Genomic DNA, 23432 nt, shown 5'->3' with positions numbered 1-23432 from the left:
TTCTAAGATCTATGACCGCAATTCGGGTGGTCAGCTGCCAGTCCTACTTGGCTGGTTCTCAGGTGTCTTTTGACAAGTACCTTGGACTGTTAAAGGCAACTACAAGTCACAAAATAAAGAAGAGAAGCCACACAGCCCCTGAAGCAGCTTTGCCATTCAATGTGATCATGGATGAAAGATTAGTGGTGTTTTTCACACAAAAAAAAGATTGAACGTTGACAGTGAGAAGAGATTTCATAATGAGCCCGTTCTCTCAATCCATTGATGTCCAAACTGCAAAATATTGAAAATTTAATTCTACCCCCCTATAGAAAACCTAATTTCTGTTTTAAAGTTAGTTTATAGGCTTGATTTTCCTTTGACATACCTATACTCAATAGTATAGGTATGATTTCTTGGCATTCTTTGACGAAGAAACACATTCTGTAGATAAAGAGGAACTGATTGTCACGTTTTACCTAGATTTTCAGAAGGTATTTATGCCACGTCAAAGGTTATTGTGGAAAATCAAAGCTCATGGTGCAGGAGGTAACATATTGGAATGGATTTAAGATTGACTGGCTAGCAGGAAACGGAGAATAGGCAAAAATGGGTCTTTCTCTGGTTGGCACGATGGAAAAAAATACTATTGACCAAGTTACAGTATTTCAAAAATTTAACATCAGTTTGTTTTCCCTGGGTCTCTAATGTCTTCGGGGTCACAGGATCTCAAAACTGAGGCTTTACTTAATAATATTTACAAAAGTTGACAAGGACCAGTTGGGCTGAAGGGCCAGTATCCATGCTGTAAGACGACAACTCTAAGTTGCACAATCATTCCAATCCCACTTGTATATTCTGATTCGGGGCAACTTCACGGCATGCAACGTGTTGTTGACAGAATGGCATTTGGAGATTGTGGTCGTATATTCCTTGAGAATTTGTTTGCTATGTTTCTTACGAGAATATTTCAAAATGAACTAAAGGTTGAACTTCACAAGATTTATTTTCAGTAGGCCTTGTTTAAAGTATTAATTTCTATATTGTGAAAAGTTCATAATCCTTGTTATAAACAAGACTTCTAGTCTTAAATCTGCAGTCCATTTATCAAAAACTTTTTCATGGTCTCATCTGCTTGTGATAACAATCTTTGGAATTGCAGTCCATTTAGGATATGGAAGCAGGCTCACCAGTGAGGTAGAAAGACCCAAGACCTTGGTTTCACAAGAACTAAAAACAGAAAATGCAAGAACTTAGCAGGTCAGGCAGCATTGGTGGAAAGAGAAATGGAGTTAATACCTCAGATCAAAGACTCTTAATCAGAACTGTTCTGTAAACATCATTAATGTAAAATATTAATTCTGTTTGTCTCTGCAGTTTGTGCCTGATATGCCAAATATTACCAGCATTTCTGTTTTCATTTCATACTTCCAGCAACTAAAATTCTTCTTTGATTTTGGTTTCATGGGACACATTCCATGTGCTGCGGGAGGTCTGCACTGCCACAAATGAGAAGTGAAACTAAAGCCTGCCTGTCCTCCCAGAAGGTAAAAGATCCCAGAGCAATATATGGGAAACGGTGAACCACAGCACCATAATACCCCAGGCCCACAACTCCACTCTCCACCATAGCCCTCCCCCTCAACCCCCTCCCAGCCTAGCACATACCCAGCACCGTCCTAACACTGAACCCCCTGACCTCCTCCCCATTCCCATCCACACCTCTCCTCCCATTGCCTTCCACCCCCACTTCTCCCTCTTCCCAACTACCCGCCATCTCGCCCCATTCCCATCCACCCCCTACTCCTTTTTCCCATTCACCACCACCCCACCTCCCGACTACTTCCTCCACGTTCCCCACCCCGGTTCCCCAGGAAGAGTTTCCGCGGGCTGGGATCCCTGTTGAACGCGTGGTTCAGCGCCTTGTGCCTCATCACCGCCAGCATCGGAGCCCCGTCAAACACCGACACGCCCGCCATGTTGCCGCGTCTCCACGGCAACCGCGGTGTGGAGATCCCGCCCCTCTCCCGTCACATCCAATCAGTTGCGGCTATTGGTTGGAAGTGAGCACGGCTGGGGATACGGGCATTCTATTGGTTGCAGCCAACCAATGGCTGGGCTCGCAGCCCGCAATACCACCTTCCTATAGGCTGCGGTAGACCGTTGAACAACAGTGAAAGGATAAACCCAAGAGACACGGGCTCATCGCCTGGTGCCCACCCGCACCCACCCACCCATTCACCCACTCTTCCGCACCCACTCACTCGCCCTCACCCGCACCCACCCACCCACTCACCCGCATTAGGGCCGTAGTGATTCAAAGACATGTCCAGATGCTCCTTAAATGTTGCGAGTCTCTGCCTTCAGCACCTCCTCGGCAGCATGTTCCAGACTCCAACCACTCTCTGCTGGAGAAGGTGCAGAGGAGATCCACCAGGATGTTTCCCGGATTGGAGAACTTCAGTTATGGGGAGAGATTGGACAGGCTGGTTTTGTTTTCCTTGGACTGAAGGATGCCAAGGGTTGACCTGATGGACGTATATGAGCTCATGAGAGGCATAGATAGGGTAGATATGCAGAATCTTTCATCCCCATGGCAGGGATATCAAAAACAAGAGGGCAGAGTTTTATGGCGAGGAGAAGGAGTTTTGAACGGGATCTGAGGAATTTTGTTTTATACAAATTGAACTGCCAGAAGAGGTGATGGAATCAGATATAATTATTAGGTTTAAAAGGCATTTAAACAAACACTTGAATAGGCAAGGCATAGAAGGATATGGACCGAATGCAGACAAATGGGATTAGTGTACATGGGCAAAATGGTCAGCATGGGCCGAAGGGCCCATTTCTGTGCCATATGATTCCATGAAAAATTTCCCCTTCAGATCCCCAGTAAAGCTTCTACCTCTCACCTGTCCTCACTTATTCCACAAGCTGACAGGTTGGTAATACCACAGGAATTAGAAACAAGAATAGCTTACTTGGCCCCTTGAGCCGGTTCTGTTCTGAGGCTTAGTGACAGGAGGCAGCGGGTAGCAATTCTGTCACGTCCATTTGTTCTGGATTCCTGCATGAGGGAAGTAGTTCCGTTCCATCTTCCCTCTCCAGACTTTTAATCATCTTGAATCTCAATTAGATTTCAGTTAAATTGCCCCTTCCTCCTACACCACAATTGGGCACCCTGGTGAATACATGCAAAAAATTTGCCACCTGATCCCATATTTTAACTCTCTTTTAAGATGCCTGTACATGACTAAGATCTATTGAGTCTCAACTGTGAATATTTTCTTCAATCTCTATCTTTGCAGAGAGGGAGGCAAACAGAGAGGGAGGTGATTGGCAGGGGTGGGGGAGATAGGAGAGACAAATTGCCAGTGTGCCCTTCCTGCAAAGAATCACTTCCCAATTTTCCTCCTGAATGGGCCAATCTCTCAGCAGAAGATTGTGACATCTTGTTCTGGATTTCCTCACCAGAGGAAATAAAGGGTGAACAGGCTCAGCTGTCTTGCCAAGAGATGAGATGGTATTGTGAAATGCAGGATCTTTTTCTCTTGGTCATAGGACCTGTAGAATCATCAGACACTGATCTACTCTCAGCCCAGACTGTATCCTTAAAATAATCTTCAACTGAATAATTTTTTGCTGTTAATTTCTAGCAGTTTGTGACATGATTGTCTGACTGGCAGTAATGGAGAATAACATTGTAGTCTATTTTCTAGCTGAAGTCTATAATACTGATGGAGACACAAGAGACTGCTGGAATCTGGAGATACTGAACAAGTCAGGCAGCACCTATGGAGGGAAATGGACAGTCGATGTTTCTGTTCGAGACCCTTCAGGACTGAAATAGATAGCCAGTACAAAGAAGTGAAGGGAAGGGGCAGAGCTAGAAGGTGATAGCTGGGTCCAGGTGATAGGCAGATGAAGGAGGGTGGGGATAGAGCCCGAAACTGGGAGGTGATAGCTGGAAGTTGCAAAGGGCTGAAAATACTGGAATATGATGAGGAAGGTGGAGCACGGAATCGAGGGAGGGAGGAGGGGAGGGCAGATTGTAGTGGGGGAGGGGAACCAGTGGGAGGATGGCCAGATGGAGAGGGTGAAAGATTGGAAAGAGACAGGGTGATGGGGGCTGAGTAGATCAGGGGGAGAGAGAGAAGAGCTGAGGGAGAGCAGTTTAATAGAAGTTTAATAATTCAGTGTTCATGCAGCCTAATCCTAATGCATGTAGACTACCCAGGTGGAATATGAGGTGCAGTTCCTGTAGTTTTCTTTTAGCCTTACCTTGGCAGCAGAGGAGGCCGAGGACAGACATGTCAATGTGGGAATGGGGAGAGGAATTAAAATGGCTAGCAACCGGGAGATCTAGATAGCCATGGTGGACAGAGTGCAGGTGCTTGGCAAAGTGGTCTCACCATTTGTGGTTTGTCTCACTGATGTAGAGGAGGTCACATCAGGAGTACTGGATGCAATAAATAAGACTGGAGGATATTTATGTGAATGACTGCCTCACCTGGAAGGGCTGCTTAGGGCCCCAGTTGATGGTGAGAAAAGAGATGTAGGAACACGTATGCACCTCTTGTGTAGTGAGAGGTAGGGGAGTGCCTGTGGAGGGAGAGGTATGGGTGGGGAGGTATATGTGGACTAGGGAGTCACAGAGAGTGGCCTCTGCAGAAAGGGGTGGGAAGGTAACATGTGGCTGGTGGTGGGTTCATGCTGTAGAATCATAGAGTAATAGAGCAATGATACAGACCCTTTGTCCTAATGAGTCCATGCTGACCATGGTGCCCACCCAAGTTCCTGCGTTTGGCCCATATTCCTCCAAGCCCTATCGCTCCATGAACCTATCCAAGTGCTTCTTAAATGACTTAAGTGACTCAACCACTTCCTCAGACAGCTCAGTCCATATACTCACCCTCTGCATGAAATGTTGCCCCTCAGGTTCCTTTTAAATTTTTCCTCTGTCACCCTAAACATATGCCCCCTAGTTTTGGACTCCTCTACCCTGGGGAAAGGACTGTTACCAACCACCTTATCTGTGCCTCTCATAACTTTAAACACTTCTATAAGGTCGTCCCTAATTTTCCTACACTCCAAGGAATAAACATCTAGCCTGGCCGACCTCTCCCGATAACTCAGGCCCTCTAGTGCTGGCAACATCCTTTTAAATCTTCTCTGCACTCTTTTCAGTTTAACCACGTCTTTCCTATAACAGGGTGACCAAAACTGTACACAGTACTCCAAGTGCAGCCTCACCAACTACTTATACAACTGCAACATTATGTCCCAAATGCTACACTCAGTGCCTGACTGATGAAGGCCAGCATGCTAAGGTCCTTTATCAACACCCCATTGACATGTGACGCTGCTTTCAATGAACTATACCCTTGTACTTCTAGGTCCCTCTGTTCCATGACACTCCCTAGTGCCCTACCACTCATAGTCTACCACTCATAGAACACTCATAGTGTTTCGATGTACTGTACATGTGACAAATATACCTTACCTAAGTCCTACGCTGGTTTGACTTTCTAAAATCCATCACCTCACACTTAGCTGTATTGAAATCCATTTGCCACTCCTCAGCCCACTTCCCTAACTGATCAGGATCCCCCTGTAATCTATGATAACTTTTTTCAGTATCAACAACACCTCCTAATTTTGTGTCACCCACAAAATTAATGATCAAGCCTTGTGCATTCACATCCAACTCATTTATATAAATAACAAGGGTCCCAACACCGACCCCTGCAGCACACCACTAGTCACTGGCCTCCATTCTGAAAAAACAACCTTCAACAACCACCTTCTGCTTCCTACCTCCGAGACAATTTTGAATCCACCTAACTAGCTCTCCCTGAATTCCATGGGACCGAACCATCCAGATCAGCCTACCATGTGGGACCTTGTCGGAGGCCTTGCTAAAGTCCAAATAGACAACATCCACTGCCCTACCCTCATCTACCTTTTTGATTACCTCTTCAAAAAAATTCAAAAAAAAGATTTGTCAAGCATGAGTTTCCAAGCACTAAGCCATGCTGACTTCTTCTAATCAGACTTTGTTTATAAAATATTGAGAGAAATAGATAGAGTAGACAGTCAGCGCCTCCTTCCCAGGGCACCAATGCTCAAGACGAGGGGGCATGGCTTTAAGGTTATGGGTGGGAGGTTCAGGGGAGACGTTAGGGTGAGGTTTTTCACCCAGAGAGTGGTTGGTGCATGGAATGCACTGCCTGGGGTGGTGGTGGAGGCAGATACATTGGTCAGGTTCAAGAGCTTGTTGGATAGGCATATGGAGGAGCGTGGGATGGGGGGGATATGCGGGAGGAAGGGGTTAGGCAGTGTGAGGGTGGTTTGATGGACGGCACAACATGGTGGGCCGAAGGGCCTGTGTGCTGTATGGTTCTATGGTTTATCTAAATGCTAGTAGATCCTGTCCCTGAGAATTCCCTCCAGTAACTTCCCCGCCATTGATGTCAGGCTGATTGGCCTTAGTTCCCTGCCTTGTACTTGATACCCACTCAAACGACAGAACAACATTCGCCACCTTCCAGTCTTTGGGATCTTCACCAGTGGTTAACGATGAAGCAAATATCTCTGCAAGGGCCTCTGCAATTTCTTCTCTAGCCTCCCACAAAGTCCAAGGATGCACTCAGTCAAGCCCTAGGGATTTATCCACCTTAATGCACTGTAAGGCTGCAAATACCTCCTCCTGGTACTATGAATATTCTGCAAAACATATCGAGTTGTTTCCCTTATCTCTTGAGCAACTATGATTTTCCCTTCAGTAAATACCAAGAAGAAATACTCGTTAACAATTCCACCCATCTCCTGCGGCTTGAGACAAAGGCATCCCTGCTAACCTCTAAGGGGACCTACTTTCTCCTTAGCCACCCTTTTACTATTTTTTACCCATATAACCATAGAATCTCTTGGGATTTTCCTTAACCTCACCAGCCTGATCCATCTCGTACCCTCTCTTTGCCCTCCTGATTTTCCTCGAGTGTTTTCTTAATCTTTTTAAAGTCATCAAAGGGATTCACTCATCCCCGATCTCCTAAACCCTCTGTATACTTTTTCTTAATGTTACGGACTCAGTGAAAGTCCCTTTAAGATAGAGAGTGTGTGTGCATGTGTGTGTGGGGCGTGCTTGCGTCAATAGAAGATAAAGGACGTAATGACGTTGTTGAAGAAGTTAGAAGAAGAAGAGAGAGAGAGAAGGGAGAGAGACACCAGCCTGCTTGTTTTTCTCTATCGATGGATGAGAAACAATAACTGTGTTTACCACTGAAATCCATGTATGGAAGTTGGAAGTAATCCGGTGGAGTTCACTTTGTTGCTGACCTGTAGAAGGAAACGGGTATTTGTGTGTGGACGACCACGGTTCGGATGCTTTTCGGGGTGAGGAAGTCACTACCGAGTAAACACTGAAGTGTCGTTTGGGTTTCATCGTGGAACATTTGGATTTCGTATGTACTCTCTCTATGTTTTTCTACATCTACATCTTATCTTCAGACAACGGTGGTTGTTGAAGAAGCCCTTGCTCATGTTTCACCTTATGGCTTGCAGAACTGAACTTTAAGAACCATTCCGGAACTGGGAGTTTTGGACTTTGTCACACACACACACGAAGAGTTTAGGTTTGGGGTTAACGTTCGAGGTTTAACATTCTTGAATTCTAACATACTAACATTTTTACTTTTATTTTACGTATTATCATAAGTAGTGATTAATAAAATAGTTTTTAACACTGAATCATGCTCAGTGTGTTTCTTTTGTTGCTGGTTTGTGACAAAATTGGGGGCTCGTCCGGGATAGTTCCCAAGGTTAACGAGTGTCGTCTGGGATTGTACCCCAGATTGACGAGATTTGTTTGGGATTCAATCCAAAGATTTTTGAGGGAGGTCTGATAAGTTCTTTTTAATTGGCTTGTGTGTGTGTGGAAACCAGCAGCAATGGATATTAAGGCATTTTTGGAGTCACCAACCCAAAAGGGATTGGAGGTGGCGAAAAAGGATGATCTGATAAAGATTGCTACAAGGCTAAACCTTACAGAAGTAAAGCAGTCTATGAGAAAGGCAGATATTCAGAGACTGATAGCTGGCCATTATGTGGAAAAGAAGGTGTTTGAGAAGGAAGTGTTAAAACAGTTTCCTGGCAGTGAAATAGAAATTTCTGAGGCACAGGTGCAGCTGGCAAAGATAGAGGCTGAACGAGAGCAAAATAAATTAGAAGCTGAACGAGAGCAAAAGAAATTAGAGGCCGAACAAAAGAAATTAGAGGCCGAACAAAAGATAACTCAGATGAAGATAGAGGCTGATCTAGCAATGAAGCAGATGGAGCTGGATAACGAGGAGAAAAAGAGGCAGCATGAGTTACAAATGAAGCGTAGGAGTTCGGAATCTGATTCTGATGATGGTTTTTCAGCCAGCAGGGAGGTTCGATTAGTCCCTCCGTTTGAAGAAGATCAGGTTGATCAGTATTTCCAACATTTTGAAAAGGTTGCTGTGAGTTCAAACTGGCCAAGGAAAGGATGGGCTCTTATGGTACAGAGTGTGATTAAAGGTAAAGCTCAAAAAGCTTATTCTGCTTTGTCTGTTGAGGATGCAGCTGATTATACCAAGGTAAAACAAGCTATTTTGAAGGCCTATGAATTGGTCCCTGAGGCTTATAGACAAAAATTCAGAGACTTGAGGAAATCTGCAGATCAGACTTATATGGAATTTGCCAATGGAAAGAGAATATGTTTTGAACGATGGTGCCTGGCTAAAAATGTAGATGGGGATTATGATAAATTGACAGAATTGATACTAGTGGAAGACTTTAAAAGATGTGTTCCAGCTGAATTAACAACATATTTAAATGAAAAGGCAGTGGAAACTTTACAAGAAACTGCTAGGTTGGCAGATGATTATGCTTTAACCCATAAATCAAAATGGGGACAACCTAAAACCTTTCAAAAGAGTTACAAAGACAATCCAGGTAAACCGGAGATTAAATTGGGAGGTAATCAAAAAGGAAAAGATGAAAAGAAGCCAGGGCTGGAGAAACCTGTTGAGCGTACTTGTTATTACTGTAGGAAACCTGGCCACGTGATATCTAATTGTGCCCTTTTGAAGAAAAAGAAGGAAGCTGTGCCCAATGCTTGCTTTCAGGCAATTAAAAATCAAAAAGGTTCAGGAGATGCTGTTAAAGATCAGTCCTTGCAAGAGGGAAAAGCGGAAAAGTTGGAGGAGGTGAGAAAAGAATTCCGTTCGTATGTATCAGAGGGTTTTGTTTCACTGAATGATGAGTCACCCCAGGTGCCAGTGAAAATTCTTAGAGATACTGGGGCTGGTCAATCTCTCTTGCTGGACAGTGTTTTAAATTTTGGTGAAGAAAGTGACACTGGTGAAGTAAATCTAGTACGAGGCGTTACAGGTGAGACCATGTCTGTCCCTTTTCACAGGGTGATTTTAAAGTCAAAGTTCGTAGAAGGACCAGTCGAGATAGGGATAAGACCTAGTTTGCCAGTGGAAGGAGTTTCTTTGTTATTGGGAAATGACCTTGCAGATGGAGAAAGTGATCCTGTGGTACGGTTAACAACCAAACCAAGGATTGATGAGTCTGAGAATGATCAAGATGTTTACCCATCATGTGCGGTGACTCGAGCTAGAGCTAGAGAATTAGCCAAGACAGACAGTCCGATGCAGTCTGATGTGGTTCCTTGTGACAGTCCTAAACAGGAAGAAAATTTTGATGCCTTATCTGAGACTTTTCTGTCTTCACTGGAGGATCAACATCCTTATAGTGAGCCTGAATTTAAAGATTTGTCTTTGTCGAGGAAGGATTTTATGGTGGAACAGACAAAGGATCCTGAATTGACAGAATTGAAAGAAAAAGCACTCTCATGTGAGGAGATTGAAAAAGTGCCAACTGGATACTATGTCAAAAATGGAGTGTTAATGAGGAAATGGAGACCTCCTCATGTTCCTGTTACTGAGGAATGGGAAGTTATTCATCAGGTTGTTGTTCCAAAAGTTTATAGGGATGAGATTTTAAACCTGGCCCATAGTATGCCTTTGGGTGGTCATTTTGGTGTGAATAAAACTGTAGGGAAGATCTTGAAACAATTCTATTGGCCTGGTTTGAGAAAAGATGTGGTGATGTTTTGTCGAACCTGCCACACATGTCAGATGGTAGGTAAACCAAATTAAAAACCCCCTGTGGCTCCTTTGAAACCAATTCCTGCTTTTGGTGAACCCTTTTCGAAGGTGATTGTGGACTGTGTTGGTCCATTACCAAAGTCTAAGACTGGAAATCAGTATTTGTTAACCATCATGTGTGCCACTTCTAGATTTCCAGAGGCAATACCCCTTAGAAATATTAAGGCCAAGACGGTGTCAAAGGCTCTTGTAAAATTTTTTACCTTGTTTGGTTTGCCAAAAGAAATACAATCTGATCAAGGTAGTAATTTTATGTCAAAAATTTTTCAACAAATAGTCTATGAGCTGGGAGCAAAGCAGATTGTATCATCTGCATATCACCCAGAATCTCAAGGAGCTGTGCAGCGATTTCATTCTACTCTCAAAAATATGCTGAAGACTTATTGCTTTGAAAACACAAAGGATTGGGACGAAGGTATCCATTTACTTTTGTTTGCCGTTAGAGAATCGATCCAGGAGTCAATAGGATTTAGTCCGTTTGAGCTTGTGTTTGGACATAGGGTGAGAGGACCTTTGGAGTTGTTAAGAGAGCAGTGGGTTAATGAGGAAGTTCACTTGAGTCTGTTGGATTATGTCCAAAAATTTAAAACTCGGTTGGAGAGAGTCTGCCAGCTAGCGAGAGAGAATTTGAAAACAAGCCAGATAAGAATGAAGACATATTTTGATAGACGTGCTCGGCCTAGGACATTCGCAGTGGGGCAAAAGGTGTTGGTATTTTTCCCTAGCCAAAATAATCCCTTGCAATCTCGTTTTTCTGGACCCTATGTTATTGAATCTCGAGTGACTGATCTAACATATATAATCAAAACACCAGATAGACGCAAGAAAACACAACTCTGTCATGTAAACATGCTAAAACCTTATTATGAGAGGGATTCAGTTGTGGCCTTGGTGGATGATGTAAAGGTTGTTTCTAGAATGCCTGATGTTGATGTTGAGGAAGGCCAATTTAGACCAAATATTGTTCCATCGAAACTAAAAAACCAAAATATCATGGAGAACCTTGAAACGAAGTTGGACCATTTACAAGTTTCACAAAAAACAACAGATGAGAGAATTAATTTTAAAATTTAAAAATCTGTTCCCAGATGTTCCAAACAGAACATCGATAATTACCCATGATGTTGATGTTGGGGATGCAAAACCAATCAAACAACACCCATATCGAATGAATGTGGAAAAAAGTAAACTTGTTGATCAGGAAATAAAATACATGTTGGAAAATGATATTATTAGACATTCTACTTCAAATTGGAGTTCGCCCTGTGTTATTGTACCTAAACCTGATGGAACTGTTAGATTTTGCACAGATTACAGGAAAGTGAATGCTGTAACAAAGTCAGATGCTTACCCTATTCCTAGGGTGGATGATTGCATAGACAGAGTGGGAAAGGCAAAATTTCTTACAAAGATTGACCTATTAAAAGGGTACTGGTGTGTTCCATTAACAGATAGAGGACGAGAGATTTCAGCCTTTGTAACCCCTTCTGGATTGTATGAATACAATGTTTTGCCATTTGGAATGAAAAATGCTCCGGCAACATTTCAAAGAATGATTAATTCAGTGATTCATGGGTTAAAACATACAGATGCCTACATTGACGACTTAGTGACTGGGAATGATACATGGGAGGATCACATCTCAGCGTTAGAAAGGTTGTTTGAAAGACTTTCCAAGGCTAACCTTACAGTTAACTTGGCTAAAAGTGAATTTGGCCATGCCACTGTAACGTATCTTGGTTATGTTGTAGGTCAAGGCAAGCAAGCTCCTGTTCAGGCAAAAGTTCAAGCAATATCTGAGTTCCCTATTCCCACAGGTACGAGGACTGTTAGAAGATTTTTGGGAATGGTTGGATATTATCGAAAATTTTGTAAAAACTTTGCTGATATTGCTCTTCCCCTAACTAATCTTCTGAAGAAGGGAGTAAAGTTTGTTTGGACAGATTCTTGTCAAGAAGCATTTAAGAAGCTGAAAGCCATTTTATGCTACCATCCTGTGCTCAAAACACCTGACTTTGAAAAGCCATTTTCATTAGCAGTAGATGCCAGTGATGAAGCTGCAGGAGCTGTGTTGTTGCAGAAGGATGACCTTGATGAATTTGACCATCCTGTAGCTTACTTTTCAAAGAAATTTAATGAGCATCAAAAGAACTATTCCACCATAGAGAGAGAATTACTGTCGCTTGTTTTAGCCTTGCAACATTTCAGTGTATATGTTTGCACCGCTCAGAAACCATTGACTGTGTATACAGATCATAACCCATTGGTGTTTCTGAGCCGAGTCAAAAACAAAAACAGAAGGCTGTTAAACTGGAGTTTAATTTTGCAAGAGTTTGATCTCATGATAACTCACATTAAAGGCAAAGATAATGTGATTGCTGATTGTCTTTCTCGATGTTAAATGGGAAACATGTATCTGTACTAATCTGATAGTCTGTAGTTGTGTAGCATGATAATTATTAACATTACTAACTCTATGCGCGGTTAAAATTTTCTTGGGAAAATTTTTTTTTTAGGTGGGAGGTGTTACGGACTCAGTGAAAGTCCCTTTAAGATAGAGAGTGTGTGTGTATGTGTGTGTGGGGCGTGCTTACGTCAATAGAAGATAAAGGACGTAATGACGTTGTTGAAGAAGTTAGAAGAAGAGAGAGAGAGCGAAGGGAGAGAGACACCAGCCTGCTTGTTTTTCTCTATCGATGGATGAGAAACAATAACTGTGTTTGCCACTGAAATCCATGTATGGAAGTTGGAAGTAATCCGGTGGAGTTCACTTTGTTGCTGACCTGTAGAAGGAAACAGGTATTTGTGTGTGGACGACCACGGTTCGGATGCTTTTCGGGGTGAGGAAGTCACTACCGAGTAAACACTGAAGTGTCGTTTGGGTTTCATCGTGGAACATTTGGATTTCGTATGTATTCTCTCTATGTTTTTCTACATCTACATCTTATCTTCAGACAACGGTGGTTGTTGAAGAAGCCCTTGCTCATGTTTCACCTTATGGCTTGCGGAACTGAACTTTAAGAACCATTCCGGAACTGGGAGTTTTGGACTTTGTCACACACACACACACGAAGAGTTTAGGTTTGGGGTTAACGTTCGAGGTTTAACATTCTTGAATTCTAACATACTAACATTTTTACTTTTATTTTACGTATTATCATAAGTAGTGATTAATAAAATAGTTTTTAACACTGAATCATGCTCAGTGTGTTTCTTTTGTTGCTGGTTTGTGACATTAACCAGACCCTCAATATCTCTCGTCAGCCAAGGTTCCCTGAACTTGCCAGGATTACCCTTCACCCTAACGGGAACATGCTGCTCCTGGGCTCTTGGTATCACACTCTTAAAAGCCTCCCACTTGCCATTTGTTCCTTTCCTTTCAAACAGGGACACCCAATTGACCTCTGTTAGATCCTGCCTAATTGCCCCAAAACTCGCCACTCCAGTTTAGGACCCTAACCTGTGGACCTGTCCTATCCTTTTCCATCATTATCTTAACACTAACAGAATTATCGTCACTGGAGCCAAAGTGCTTCATGACTGCCACCTTAGTCACTTACCCTGTTCGTTCCCTAAGTGGAAGTCCAGTACTGCACCCTCCTGGGTAGGGCCCTCTCTTTATCGACTCAGGAAACTTTTCTAGACACACTTCACATGTAGCTGACAGAGGTTCCGAAGAATGAGAGTTCTGAGTGGTCCATGAACACTACCTTGTTATTCCTCTTTTGCACTTTTATAACCTATAGTAATTCTTGTCTTGCACTACTGCTGCTGCAAAACAATACATTTCACAACATATGTCAGTGATAATAAACCCGATTCTGATTCTGAATGATACACTGGATGCGTACGTAGGCTGTTGGGGTGATAGGGGAGGACCAGGGGAACTCTATCGCTGTTCTGTCTAGGGGAAGTGGAGGGCAGGGGTGTTGGGTAAGAGTAGCAGTGCAGGAAATAGTGGAGACACAGGTAAGGGCTCCATCAATAATAGTGGGGAGGAAACCACATTTTCTGAAAAAAGAGGATATAAGACCATAAGACCAAAGACAAAGGAGCAGAAGTTGGCCATTTGGCCCATCGAGTCTGCTCTGCCATTCTATCATGAGCTGATCCATTCTCCCATTTAGTCCCTCTCCCCTGCCTTCTCACTGTAACCTTTGATGCCCTGGCTACTCAGATACCTATCAATCTCTGCCTTAAATACACCCAATGACTTGACCTCCACAGCTGCCCATGGCAACAAATTCCACAGATTCACCAGTCTCTGGTTAAAAAAATTTCACCGCATCGCTGTTCTGAATGGGCGTCCTTCAATCCTGAAGTCGCGCCCTCTTGTACTAGACTCCCCTACCATGGGAAACAACTTTGCCACATCCACTCTGTCCAGGCCTTTTAACATTCGAAGTGTTTCTATAAGGTCCCCCCTCATTCTTCTGAACTTCAAGGAGTACAGCCCAGGAGCCGTCAAATGTTCCTCATATGTTAACCCTCTCATTCCTGGAATCATTCAAGTGAATCTTCTCTGAGCCCTCTCCAACGTCAACACATCCTTTCTTAAATAAGAAGCCCAAAACTGCACACACTACTCCAAATGAGTTCTTACCAATGTCTTATAGAGCCTCAACATCACAGCTCTGCTCTTATATTCTATTCCTCTAGAAACACATGCCAACATTGCATTCGCCTTCTTCACCACCGACTCAACCTGGAGGTTAATTTTTAGGGTATCCTGCACGAGGACTCCCAAGTCCCTTTGCATCTCTGAATTTTGAATTTTCTGCCCATTTAAATCATAGTCTGTCCATTTATTTCTTCTACCAAAGTGCATGACCATACACTTTCCAACATTGTATTTCATTTGCCACTTCTTTGCCCATTCTCCTAGTCTATCCAAGTCTCTCTGCAGACTCTCCTTTTCCTCAACACTATCCGCCCCTCCACCTATCTTTGTATCATCGGCAAACTTAGCCACAATGCCATTCATTCCATAATCCAAATCATTGATATACAACGTAAAAAGATTTACAAAGTAAAAAGATACAACGTATCTCGGATATCCTGCAGAGAAAGGCCTCAGCCCGAGAGCAGATGTGGTGCAGACAATAGAATTGAGAAAAGGGAATGGTATCTATGCTAGTGACAAGGTGGGAGATGGTGTAGTTAGGGTAGCTGTTGAAGTCAGTGGGTTTGTAGTAGATGTCGGTGGATAATCTATCTGCTGAGATGGAGACCGAGAAATCAAGAAAGGGGAGAGAGGTGTCAGAGATGGACCAAGTGAATCTGGGAGCGGGGTGGAAGTTGGTAGTGAAGTTAATGAAACTGATGAGTTCTGCACGGGTGCAGGAAGCAGCACTAATGCAGTTGTAGAAATAGTGAAGAAAGAGCTGGGGAGGTGCCCAGGTAGGTTTGGAACATAAACTGCTCCACATAGTTGACAAAAAGGCAGGCATAGCTGGGGCTCATGTGAGTGCCCATGGCTACACCTTTGATGTGGAGAAAGTGGGAGCAAAAGCAAAGTTGTTAAGGGCAAGCACAAGTTTTGCCAGGTGGAGGAGGGTATTGGTGGAGGGGAACTGGTTGGGTCTGTGCTCCAGAAAGAAATGGAGAGCACTAAGGCCTTCCTAATTAGGGGACATAAATTACAGGGACTGGATATCCATGGTGAAAATGAGGTGGTGGAGGCCAGGGGATTGAAAGTTGTTGAAGTGATGGAGAGCATGTGAGGTGTCCTTGAAGTCGGTGGGAAGGGACTGGACTGGCAGGGACAAGATGGAGTCGAGGTATGAGGAGATGTGTTCAGGAGAGCAGGAACAGGCAGAAACAATGGGCCTACTAGGGCAGTCTTGTTTGTGAATCTTGGGTAGGAGATAGAAATGGACAGTGAGTGGTTGGAGAATGATCAGTTTGGAAGCTGTGGAAGGGAGAGCTCCAAGAAATGATGAGGTCTTTGATGGTACAAGAAACAGTGGCCTAATGATCATGGATAGGGTCCTGGTCCCGGGGTAGGTAAGAGGGGGTGTCTGAGAACTGCTGTCTGGTCTCTGTGGAGAGAAAATAGCCAGGTTAAAATAAATAAGAAGTGCCTGAAAGAGCTACTTTAAATTTTGTCAACTGCATTTGGTGCTCACATGTTGTCTCTTTTCCTCTACATAGAAGAAACCAAACACTGATTGGATGACCACATGCATTACCTCTTCCACCCCCCACTCCCAATTCGATCTGCAAAGGTTACCCTAGCCTTCCAATTGCTTCTCGCTTTAATTTTATATCTCACCTTGTCTTTGGCCTCTTAAACTGTACCAATGAAGCCAATGGAAGCTCAAGAAACAACATCCCATTTTCTCTCTAGGTATCCCACAGAGCCTGGTACTCAATGTTGAATTCAACAATGTTAAAAAAACAAACTTTTCCAGTTTGTGTCAGAGCTGGTCATTTCTAGTATAAGGGCCATAAATTCTGGGGAAGTTCATGAGGGTGAGGCTGAAAGTGAGCTCTGGGGTCCAGACTCAGTATAGATCCCAGTTCTACTTTCCAAATCTTTAATATTCCATTTAAAGGTCAAAGACGCCTCAAGCTGGTGCCATCATTTTCTGAGATCACAACTGATCTGTGACCTAAATCTTCACCTTTTCTCTGTAATAGCTATAGTTAACCAAAATTCATCAATCTCAGATGTAAACATAAATGACAGTTTACAGACAAGTTCTAATTTTCCATTGCCCTGTGTATGTACAACTGTTTTCTAATTTCACTCCTGAAAGGCCCTCCAATACTTGGACCATCTTCCAGCCAACTCCCCAACCAACAGAAAAAACTTTCTCTCCATCCAAACTAATAGTTCTGATTAATATCTTGAAAATTTTGAATAACTTCCACTACATCCCACCCTCACACAAATAATACAACCTTTGTGTAATTTCTCTGGGTAATTTAACATTTAGAATCAAGTGCTACTCTGATAAGTCCTCACTGTGCTCCCTCCTGGGGGAAGATGTATTCACAAATTGTATCATACAGAACGGCTCAGACTTAGTCTCATGAGTATTTTATATAGTTATTTCATCATTTCTATTTTCCAACTCTTAAGTCCTTGTATTTCATCGTGTTGAAACAGTGCAGGAGGCCACAAAGGGCGAGGTCAGCGTCGGCATGGGATAGAGAATTAAAACTGAGTGATTCGGGTCTCCCAAGTGAACTGAAGGAATATGTTGCGGAAAGTGGTCACGCTGTTGGTATTTGATTTCCTAATGTGGAGGAGTCCACAGCATGAGCCCCGTATGCAATGCATTAGATAGTAAGTGAATGACTGTGAAAGGCTATAGATGCATTACGGTTAATTAGGGATGTGCTAGGAGTTAAAATCAAACCTACCAAATCTCTATATTCAAAATATTCTCCTGATACTTTGCATGAAAGAAAATGAAGACTTTGTGAAGCCTGAACTAGTCAGTAATTATTATTAACCTGATTTAATTGCAATTAAAAGGACCAAACGTGGATGAATCTCTTTTTTTCTATGCATGATTCTAAAAAACACAAATAAAATCCCAAAATAAAACCCAAAAATTTGTGCTACTTATACTCCACCTACCATTTTCTCTTATTGTCTTGGGATGTGACTCAGGTCCAGGTGACTTATTCTTCAATTACTTTCATCCATGACTCATTACCCCCAATGCATTAGAGATCAGCAGGGATGTCTATGTCTCGAGCTGCAGGAGATGGGTGGGATTTTTAACAAAAATTTCTCCTCAGTGTTTACTGAACAGAATATTATGGTTGCTCAAGAGATAATGGAAACAAGTGGAGACGTTTTGGAAAACATTCATATTACCAGGGAGGAGGTATTTACAGCCTTACAGCACATTAAGGTGGATAAGTCCCCAGGTCCTGACCGAGGGCATCTTAGGAATTTGTGGGAGGCTAGAGAAGAAATTGCAGAGGCCCTTGCGAAGATATTTGCTTCATCGTTAGCCACTGGTGAAGTTCCCAAAGACTGGAAGGTGGCTAATGTCGTTCTGTTGTTTAAGAAGGACAGCAAGGTCAAGCCAGGGAAATACAGGCCAGTCAGCCTGACATCAGTGGTGGGGAAGTTACTGGAGGGAATTCTGAAGGACAGGATCTACCAGCATTTGGATGGACAGAGTCTGATTAGGAGGAGTAAGCATGCTTTGTGAGTGGAAAGTCATGCTTGATGAACCTTTTTGAGGCTTTTGAAGAGGTAACCAAAAAAGTAAATGAGGGCAGGGCAGTGGACATTATTTATTTGGACTTTAGCAAGGCCTTCAACAAGGTCCTGCATGGTAGGCTGGTCTGGAAGGTTAGGTCCCATGGAATCCAGGGGGAGCTAGTTAGGTGGATTCAAAATTGGCACGGAGGTAGGAAGCAGAGGGTGGTGGTTAAAGGTTGATACTCAGAATGGAAGCCGGTGACTAGTGATGTGCTGCAGGGGTTGATGTTGGGACCCTTGTTATTTGATAATTACGTAAATGATTTGGATGTGAATGCACAAGGCTTGATTAGTAAATTTGCAGATGATACGAAATTAGGAGGTGTTGCTGGTAGTGAAAAGGATTATCGTAGATTACAGGGGGATCTTGATCAGTTAGGGAAATAGGCCGAGGAGTGGCAAATGGATTTCAATACAGATAACAGTAAGGTGATGCATTTTGGAAAGTCAAACTCGTGTAGAACTTATACTATGAATAGTAGAGCTCTAGGGAGTGTAATGGAACAGAGGGACCTAGGAGTATGAGTGCACAGTTCATTGAAAGTGGTGTCACAGGTAGACAGAGTGTTGAAAAAGGAATTTAGCATGCTGGCCTTTATCAATCACGGTCTGAGTTCCAGGGAGAGGTTGCCAGGCTAGGTCTTTATTCCTTGGAGCATAAGAGAATGAGAGGTGATCTTGTAGAGGTTTATAAAATCATGAGCGGTATAGATAAGGTGGATTAGATGAGGGGGTGGAAGGGTGGGTTAGCAAGTTTGCAGACGACACAAAGATCGGTGGTGTTGTGGATAGTGTGGAGGGATGTCGAAGCTTGCAGAGGGATATTCATAGGATGCAGAGCTGGGCTGAGAAGTGGCAGATGGAGTTCAATCCGGAGAAGTGTGAGGTGGTACACTTTGGAAGGACTAACTCCAAGGTGGAGTACAAGGTTAATGGTAGGTTTTTGGGCAGTGTGGAGGAGCAGAGGGATCTGGGGGTTCATATCCACAGATCACTGAAAGTTGCCTCACAGGTGGATAGGGTATTTAAGAAAGTTTATGGGATGTTAGCTTTCATAAATCATGGGATCGGGTTTAAGAGCCTCGAAGTAATGATGCAGCTTTACAAAATTCTGGTTAGACCACACTTAGAGTACTGTGTCCAATTCTGGTCGCCTCATTATAGGAAGGATGTGGAGGCGCTGGAGAGGGTGCAGAGGAGATTTACCAGGATGCTGCCTGGATTAGGGAGTATGGATTATAAGGAGAGATGAATGGAGCTCGGGCTTTACTCATTGGAGAGAAGGAGGATGACAGGAGACATGATCGAGGTGTACAAAATATTAAGAGGAATAGATAGGATGGACAGCCAGCACCTCTCTCTCAGGGCACCAATGCTCAATACAGGAGGGTATGGCTTTAAGGTAATGGGTGGGAAGTTCAAGGAGGATGTCAGAGAGTGGTTGGTGCATGGAATGCACTGCCTGGGGTGGTGGTGGAGGCTGATACGTTGGTCAAGTTCAAGAGATTGTTAGATAAGCATATGGAGGAATTTAAAATAGAGGGATATGTGGGAGGAAGGGGTTAGATAGTCTTAGGTGTGTTTAGAAGGTCGGCACAACATGGTGGGCCGAAGGGCCTGTATCGTGCTGTATTGTTCTATGGTTCTATGGATGATAATAGCCTTTTCCCCAGGGTAGGGGAGTCCAGAACTAGGGTGCGCATACATTTAGGGTGAGAGGGGAAAGATTTAAAAGTGACTTGAGGGGCAACTTTTTCTCACAGAGGGTGACTATTTGGAACGAGCTGCCAGAGGAAGTGGTTGAGGCAGGTACAACAGTATCATTTAAGAAGCTCTTGGAGGGGTACATGGAGGGGAGGGGCTTAGAGGGATATGGGCCGAACACAGTAAATTGGGACTAGATGGGAGGGCACCGTGGTCAGCATGGACTGGTTGGGCCGAAGGGCTTGTATCTGTGCTGTATTGCTCTATGACTCTATGACATAGCGACACAAAATGCTGGAGGAACCCAGCGTATCAGGCAGCATCTACGGAGGGAAATGGACAGTCAAAGTTTCGGGTCGAGACCCTTCATCGGGACTGGACAGAGAGGAGATAGCCAGTATATAAAGGGAAGGGTAGAGCAAGAACTGGCAGGTGATATGTGGGTCCAGGTGAGAGGTGAATATAGGCAAGTGGGGGAGCGGGTGAGTGGGAATGATGTAAGAAGCTGGGAGGTGGTGGGTGGAAGTAACAAAGGGCCGAATAAGATGGAATCTGATAGGAGAGGGCTGTGGTGAGGAGGGGAACTCGGAGGAGTGTGGGTGATGGGCAGATCAAGAGGGTGGGGGAGGGGATAATGGGAATTGTGGAATAAGGGAAAACAAAATGGGGAGGGCAGACGTGGTTAGTTACCAGGTCAGAGAAATCGATGTTGATGCTGTCGGGTTGGAGATTACCAAGGCAGAATATGAGGTGCTATTCCTCTAAACTGCATCTATTCTCAACTTGACAGTGGAGGAGGCAGTGGATAGACATGTCAGTGTGGGAATGGGAAGTGGAATTAAAATGGCTGGCCACCAGGTGATCCTGGCTGTTACAGTGGACAGAGTGAAGGTGCTCGACGAAGTGATCCCCCAGTCTGCGTCAGGTCTCACCGATGTAGAGGGGGCCGCACTGGGAGCACCGGATGCAATAAATGTCACTGATGGATTCAGATGTGAAAGACTAGAAGGACTGTTTAGAGCCCTGAATGGTGGTGAGGGAGGAGGTGTAGGGGTAGGTGTAACACTTTGCATGGTTGCAGGGATAAGTGCCAGAAGGGTGATCTGTAGGGAGGGACAAGCAGATAAGGGAGTCACGGGGAGAGCGATCCTTGAGGAAAGCAGAGAGGGGACTGGAGGGGAAGATGTGCCTGGTAGTAAGATCCCACTGGAGATGGCAGAAGTTGCAGAGAATGACGTGTGGGATGTGGAGGCTCATGGGCTGGTAGGTGAGGACAAGGGGAACCCTGTCCCTGTTATGTCTGGAGAGGGAAAGGGGTGAGGGCAGACATGTGGGAAATAGAGGAGATGCAGGTGAGGGCTGCATCAGCAGCAGTGATGGGAAACACTGTTTTTTGAAAAAAGAGGACATCTCGGATGTCCTGGAATGGAAAGCCTCATCATGAGAACAGATGTGGCGGTGACGGAGGAACTGAGAGAAGGGAATACTTCCTCCAGAAATTTGTGTATTGAATTCCTCCCTCCAGTTCCCCTCCTCACCTCCTTTCCTTTATTCCATGGACCCTAAGTTCCTCCAAGATTTTGTGTGTTGCTCCAGATTTCCACCATCTGCAGTCTCTGGTGTCGGCACAAGCCCTCTTGATTTGTGGACAACACTGCCATCCAGTGGCATTCTGCCACAATGACAGAGAGGCGCATAAAGAATCAGGCAGGTGCAGCTGCAGCGAAGGGTCATGTGGAGAGAGAGAAAAAAGATAAATGATAATAGAGGAAGACAGCTTCATCTATGGAGACAGAGTAAAAAACGAATGATTATTTGAAATTTGGAGGTGTGTTTAGGTCCCTGGCCAGTGAGAGGGGAAGATGGGAAAGGAGAGGTGTTGCATTTCCTATGCTCCCATGGGAAACAGTGACAGGAAGGAAAGTGGTTGTTGCATTACCATGGATTTATCTGCACAACCATGGACTTATCTCTGATTGTGTTGTGTATTAATGTCTTGTTTTGCACACTTTTTCTTCACTGTCTTCTATAATTTATGCATCATTTATGTTCTGTGTGTTGTCTGAATCTATGTGCCTGTGATACTGCTGAAAGCAAGCTTTTTGTTGTACCTGTAGTATTGTTATTATTATTTGCAAGCCATCCAGACAGATCATTCCTCCACAAGTACATTGTGGTAGTACAGAGGAAAAATAAAACGGAATGCAGAACACCGTGTTACAGTTACAGAGAAAGTGCAGTGCAGGGAGAAAACTAAATTGCAAGGGTCATGATGATGCACATTGAGAGATCTTGATTGTACAAAAGATTCATTCAAGAGTCTCATAACAATGGGATAGAAGTTGTCCTTGACCTTGGTGTTCTAAGCTTTTGTTTCTTCTGCCAAACTGGAGAGGGAAGAAGAGAAAATGACCAGGGTGGGAGGGGTTCTTGATTACGTTGGCTGCTTTCCCAGAGTAGTGAGAAAAATAGATGAAGTCAATGGAGGGGAGGCTGGATTTCGTGATAGACTGGGCTGTATTCACAACTTTCTGCAATTTCTGGCGATATTGGGCAGAGCAGTTGCCATACCAAGCTGTGATGTATCCAGATAGGATGCCTTCTATGGTGCATCTGTTAAAATTGGCAAGGGTCATCGAGTACCTGCCAAATTTCCTAGCCTTCTTAGGAAGCAAAGGCGCTGGTGTGCTTTCTTGGCCGTAGCGTGCACGTGGCTGGAGCAGGACAAATTGTTGCTGATATTCATACCTAGGAACTTGCATCTCACCATACATGTGCATATAATAATAAACTCAACTTGCCTTGAGATGGAGGAGTGGCCCAGAGACTCCCAGACACCTGGTCCCTTCTCCGCTCTTTATCTCCATCTTGAAGGCCTGTCATTGCGGCAGAACACCACCAGATGGGACTGTTATCCATGAAGTGGGAGGGCCTGTCATTGCAATACATGACCGCTGGGTGGGAGTATTGTCCACAAACTGGGAGGGCTTGTCGTTGCAACAATCTGCTGCAGGAAGTCTTATGTTTGGGCAAAGGGCAGAAAACAAAAATATCTGGGTAACCTTTCAAGGTGTTTTGCTGTTTCGTTCAGAGGTTTGTTACACCTTTTTGGTTTAGGAATATATCCAGTGAGGCAGATGCAATAACAACTTTTAAAAGCCAGTTGGACAGGTACACGGACAAAAATGTTTTAGAAGGATATCGGCCAAACTCAGGCAAATGGGACTACTTGGATGGATATCTTGGTCGGCATGGACTAGTTAGGCCAAAGGACCTTATTTTTGTGCTATATGACTCCATGGGAATGCAAGGGTTAA

At 43.9% G+C, this 23432-nt stretch overlaps 1 protein-coding gene across 1 annotated transcript in view; it reads right to left on the bottom strand.

Moving 5' to 3' along the window:
- LOC127584350 (aspartate aminotransferase, cytoplasmic-like) overlaps positions 1-1958 on the bottom strand; it is a 28884-nt gene extending 26926 nt beyond the window's left edge. The window contains exon 1 of the mRNA XM_052041069.1: positions 1841-1958. Coding sequence (XP_051897029.1) covers positions 1841-1958 — 118 coding nt within the window. The remainder of the gene's footprint in view (positions 1-1840) is intronic.
- Positions 1959-23432: the final 21474 nt, after the last annotated feature.

The sequence above is a fragment of the Pristis pectinata genome, chromosome 29 (assembly GCF_009764475.1).
Source record: "Pristis pectinata isolate sPriPec2 chromosome 29, sPriPec2.1.pri, whole genome shotgun sequence".
In the NCBI taxonomy this organism is placed as follows: Eukaryota; Metazoa; Chordata; class Chondrichthyes; order Rhinopristiformes; family Pristidae; genus Pristis; species Pristis pectinata.
The sequence above is the reverse complement of the archived record's forward strand: the minus strand, read 5'-3'. Positions and strand labels throughout refer to the sequence as shown.